This window comes from Quercus lobata, chromosome 8 (assembly GCF_001633185.2).
Source record: "Quercus lobata isolate SW786 chromosome 8, ValleyOak3.0 Primary Assembly, whole genome shotgun sequence".
In the NCBI taxonomy this organism is placed as follows: Eukaryota; Viridiplantae; Streptophyta; class Magnoliopsida; order Fagales; family Fagaceae; genus Quercus; species Quercus lobata.
In genome coordinates this window covers 61,497,384-61,503,093 of record NC_044911.1, presented here as the reverse complement: position 1 = coordinate 61,503,093, position 5,710 = coordinate 61,497,384, and the positions used below count along the sequence as shown (strand labels likewise).

The 5,710-nt window shown below is 38.7% G+C and overlaps 1 protein-coding gene across 1 annotated transcript; it reads left to right on the top strand.

The window, feature by feature from the left end:
• The first annotated feature begins 3,997 nt into the window (after window positions 1-3,997).
• LOC115957187 lies at window positions 3,998-5,710 on the top strand. Its single transcript, XM_031075401.1, has 2 exons — window positions 3,998-4,744; window positions 5,672-5,710. Exons 1-2 carry the CDS (start codon window positions 3,998-4,000, stop codon window positions 5,708-5,710), a joined length of 786 nt encoding a protein of 261 aa, XP_030931261.1.

Sequence of the window (5,710 nt, the reverse complement as noted above, 5' to 3'; positions counted from 1 at the left end):
CTTCTTGCTGTATGGCTTCGTGGGCTATCTCCCTGAGGCGCCGGGATGCTTGCTCTGCAGATTCGTCTCGCAAAGGGGCTAGCTCGTCCGCGCAAGTAAACCGCGGACCAAATTCCCTCGCTTCCCCGATTGTAAGTTTCGGCGGCAAAAAGTTCACGTACCGGATGTCTATGTACGATAGCAAGGGGCTGTCAACTATCAGTGCCTGCTTGAAAGGCTGCCAGGTAGAATAAACCGGCTCCACTCCAAGGATCAAGTGAGAGGCCCGTAGTTGCCCGTCCCAATGCACGTATATCTCGGAACGGAGGACGAAGTTTAAATCCTTGACGTGGACAGGTCTGAGGTCCTGCACAAACACTTTGCCGTCTGCAAAAGAACAGGTGGCATATTAGTCTCTTATAATAAAGATTGTACGGGGGGAAGAAAGCAATTGTACGGAGGGGATGGTACGAACCCACTTCACGCCGTGTAAGGGGGCAAGGGATATCCCCGGCAAACCAATTGCCGCGCACCCTAACGAACTCCCCGGCGGAGTTCCTGTTCGAATCAGGTAGGCATGATATCAGCCGTACCCGAGCATCTCTTGTCTTTAGGTAATAATTGGTGGCCTTGCTCCCACAGAGCCTATACATTTGGTTAATATCGTGGTGGTCTAACTGTAAGTTAAAGGTGTGGTTCAGCTTACTGACACAACTAACTACCCGGTAAAAATTGGGGGGAAGCTGGTCGGGGCACAGCCCATAGTAAGTGAGTGCGTTTATCAGGAGGGGATCTACGGGAAACCTGACCCCACCTTCTAAAATGGACATCAAAGGAAAGAAGGCTGTACCCTGCCCTCGGTGGAGTTCAATATCACTCTCATGGCAGTAAGCCACATCCACGTCATTGGGAATGTTAAATGTACTCCTAAAGGTGGCCAAAGCAGCAGGGGATTCTAGGAGGTAAGAGTAACCCATATCTAACGCCTAAAAATTACGAAAGTGAACTCAAAGAAATAAAGCTGAAGGAACAGGAAAGGGAAGAAAAACTTACTTTGGGTTCTAAGGAGGAAAAGAACACTGAGCAAGCAAGCGCACAGAAATGTGGTCGGCAGAGAGTAAGCACTAAAGATCAGAGGCAAAGGAAAAATAGAATAGTGTTCAGAGGGGGACTATTTATAGAACCAGAAAGAGATGGGGGAAGAAGAAACGCCTAATCAAGCAATAAATGGGCACAGTGTACGAGCGACCCAGCGAATGCCAAGCGTAACCGATTCGCATGCCGCTTCGGTTCACGAACCATCAGGCAATGATGACGACTGCGCCTGGCGCCGCGAAACGGCGCGTCTTTTGAGATGAATATTAATGAGAAGCGACAGTCAGAAGTCCCAGGCTAGAAGATTCCCGAGGTCAAAAGGCCCAGACAGCTCCTTGATTCTTCTCGGCGCCCGAGTATGAATCAAGGGGGGCTATTGTACGGCACCGAGATCCCTGTCCCATACGGGCCCTGGGCCCAGCCTCATGCCGTCCTTGGGCACAGGCCCATACAGGCCCTAGGCCCGGTCCTATGCCGGCCTTAGGCACAAGCCCATCAGAAAGGTCCAAATCTCCTGAGCCCTTCTTGAAGCTTCCTTGATGAACAAACAAGTGTAAGGTATTGGGGTCTAAGTGGTGGTCGGTCAAAAGTTCCTGGTCATGTATATAACCCGTTCCCGGGAAGGTGTGATTTGCACAGGAAACTGAATTGCCGAACATAATCGGGCAAGATGGAACTAAGTTCCAAGATCATAAATGCCGCACCGCCCTCCCACCTGAACATCCACTTTAATCAGAAAGTATTGGACCTTCAGTAGCACTAACGGTGGCTGTAATCATAATCTCCCCACTAACCTTGGCTATAAATAGAAGAAAGTTGGGAGAAGAAGGGGATTCAGAAAATTTGAAGGAAAACAGTGAAGGAGTGAATATCCACAGGGCGTTGCTTTGAGTCTCTCTGCCGAGAACGACCCATAGTAGGAAATCTTCAAACCCACTACAAATAGATTGTGAGCCCAAAGTGATCTAAGGCCCATAGGTCTCATACTTGGTTCTTACAGTTACATATGGTATCAGAGCCTATTTACTGGGTAGTGATCACTTCATACGAAGACTCTAGTCATTAAAAAAACAAAAAAAATATTAATTATGTGATCACTTCAAACTCTAGTCATTAAAAAAACAAAAAACAAAACTCTCTCATGATATTAATTATGTGATCACTTCATATGAAGACTCTATTCATTAAAAAAAAACAAAAACCTAGTGCTTTCTCTTCCCGATATTAATTATGTGATCACTTCATAAGACTCTAGTCATTAAAAAAAAAAAAAAAAAACCTCTCTCATGATATTAATTATGTGATCACTTCATATGAAGACTCTAGTCACTAAAAAAACAAAAACCTAGCGCTTTCTCGATATTATTTATGTCATCACTTCATTCGAAGACTCTAGTCATTAAAAAAATAAAAAACAAAACTCTCTCATTATTTCATATTATTTCATTGGGTCATGTATTCACAAACTCAAACTTGTTGACTTGACAAGTACAATGTCCCACATATTTCTACATATGGATCTAGTTCAAAGCAAAACATGATTTTGTTATTGTTATTCACGAAATTATGGCTATGATGCCTCCATACAAAAAAAGCAACATGCACAAATACAAATTCCCTCATCTTGAATTCATGGTGATAGATAAATTCAAGTCGACTCCGAGATTATTAAATTTTCAAAATTCCATAGGTAATAAATGTCAACTTATAATAATCTACAAAATCTGAAAATAGATTTTATATTGCTCCGCTTGATATATAATATGGACGATTTTATGGGTGATAAAAGTGAGAAAACAAAGTCAGATGTTTTGCGTTCTCTCATTTGGAAATGTGAAGCCATAAAGAGCAATGCTTAAATGAATATTGTGAGCTTAAATGAATATTGTGAGGGCCTAATTCTGACTTTGGATTTTAGAAATATAGCCATCCCTTAGTGATTGTGATTAGGAGTAATTTTGATGTCTTTCCTTCAAAAGTTTGAATTGGTATTCAAACTTCAAATAAATATTAGCATGATATAATTTATTTTAGATAACTTCTTTCACATACAACAAATCCCAACAATTCTCACAAGTTCTAAAATTTATCATAAAAAGAATTTATGTCCAAATCCCGACACTTCTTAACAACTAAGCTCTAAAATTTATGATAAAAAATTAATAGGGCACAATTTGTTTTTGGTGTAAATGCACTTTTAGTCCCTACATTTTTATTTTTTTCCATTTTAGTCCCTACATTTTATTTCTACCAATTTTAGTCCCTAAACCAATTAACGTGGGACATTTAAGTCCTTGAAGCACTATTTCGTCACCAAACTAACGGGAAAACTAGACGTGGCTAATGTGGGCATTAAAATATTATTAAAAAAATTATTTAGCATTTTTTAAATGCCAAAATTTAAAAAAAAAAATTAATTACTCAATTTTCTTTTCATTATTTGTGTTCTTCCCGTGTTCTTCCCTATAATCAATCTCCAGCAAAAAACAAACCCTAAACCTAGATCCTAACCAAACCTCAAACCCATATCCCCAGTAAAGCAAACCTTAGCCTTCAAACCCATAAATTTTCATGGCAAAAAAAAAAAAAAAAAACTCCAAATCACCACCACCGAATTAAAGAACATGAAGATCAAACCCAAGCAAAAGAATAGAAACCCAGCAACCAAATGGAAAAAAATAATAATAAGTCTGGTGGATGACATTTTTACACCATCCAAGATATTTTTTTATCGATCTGAAAATTTCAAATTTTTTAAAAATATCTCAAACGCACACAGAGAGAGAGAGAGAGAGAGAGAGAGAGTGAAACTTTGTGAGCGAGTGTGAGTGAGAGATGGAGACAAGAGAGAAAAACCAAAAGAAAAGAGAGAGAAAAAAAAAGATACAATTTTTTCTTTTTTTCTAAAGCAAAGCAAAGAAAAATGAAGATAAAGAACAACGGTAAAGTATACCAATCTCCATCCTCATCCTCATCTTCTTCCTCATCTTCTTCTTCAGTGATTCCATGCCATTCCGATGGAGATTTTCTCTCTGTGTTAAAGCTTTTCCCAACTACGATTCTAGCTCTAGCTTCTGTTCTTTCTCTTGAAGACCGTGAAGTCCTTGCTTACATGATTACCCACTCCATGAAAACCACAACCCCATCTCCAATCACGCAAGATTCCAAGCGAAAACCTCCAAAGAAAGCCCCAAATAGCCACAACAAGAACAGTAACAACAACAACAGCAATACCACCAACAATACCCATAAGCCACCTATGTTTGAGTGTGACTGTTTTGACTACTACACAAGCTACTGGTTCAAATGGGACTCCTCGCCAAACCGCGAGCTCATCCACCAAGCCATTGAAGCGTTTAAGGACCACTTAGCTCACGGCGAGAAGTCAAAGAAGGTCAACGGCAGAGGCAAGCATAGAGACAAACCCACTCACCGTGTCCCAGAGAAACCCTCCTCCGATGATGTTTCTGAAACCCCATTACCAGAAATTGAAGAAAGCTTCAATTTTTCTAAGGAGAAAGATGATAAAGTTGTTGTGATAGCTGATGATGATGTTGAAGAAAGGGATACTGAGAAGTACGAGGTCGAAGAGTGCGAGGAAGACAATAAGGAAGAAGAGATGGTCACAGTTCGAACAATGGTGGCGGCGACAACCAACAACAACACACCAGTGAGTGGGTTTTTTTTGTGTTTGTTTGCCAAGAAAATTTATGGGTTTGAAGGCTAAGGTTTGCTTTACTGAGGATATGGGTTTGGGGTTTGGTTAGGATCTGGGTTTAGGGTTTGTTTTTTGCTGGAGATTGATTATAAGGAAGAACACAGGAAGAACACAAATAATGAAAAGAAAATTGAGTGATTAATTTTTTCTTTTAATTTTGACATTTAATAAATGCTAAATAATTTTTTTTAATAATATTTTAATGCCCACGTCAGCCACGTCCAGTTTTCCCGTTAGTTTGGTAACAGAATAGTACTTCAAGGACTTAAATGTCCTGCGTTAATTGGTTTAGGGACTAAAAGTGGTAAAAATAAAATGTAGGGACTAAAATGGAAAAAAGTCAAAATGTAGGGACTAAAAGTGCATTTATGCCTTTGTTTTTAATTTCCTCCAATACTTTATCTCTAATTGTGCCATAAAATTAAATAAATCAATAAAAAAAATTTCTAGTTATAATATCCATTTTTTATTTTACAAACCATCCAATTAAAAAACAATCAAAGAAACTCAAATTATATCATTTAAAAATAAAATTGTATGATTATAAGATTTTAGCGCAGATGCATTCATTGGATAAGAATCTTTTTTTTTTTAGAAACAAGAACACACACAAGAGAGATGAAAAGAGGTTCTAACGTAAAGGCCTTAATAAATAAGAATCACATTTCCATATAGATGGCCAACAATATAGTGATCATTCACGTGTAACATGCAATAAAAATGCTTCATTAATATTATATATACATACATATATACACACACACATAGTTAGCAAAAGTTTGGTTAGGTTATGGAGCATAATTTGAATGAAATCGACTTACTAAAAAAAGGTATTAATTCAAATGACATTTTACTATTTTCCTTCTTTCTATGTTCAAGGTTGTTAAAATCAAAATCCTACATAAGACTGGTGGATGA

Bases quoted from the DNA above. Each gene is read 5' to 3' on its own strand.
- LOC115957187 (XM_031075401.1), top strand. From the start codon at position 3,998: ATGAAGATAAAGAACAACGGTAAAGTATACCAATCTCCATCCTCATCC. The intron at 4,745-5,671 runs GTGAGTGGGTTT...TCTATGTTCAAG, and splicing joins CAACCAACAACAACACACCA to GTTGTTAAAATCAAAATCCT.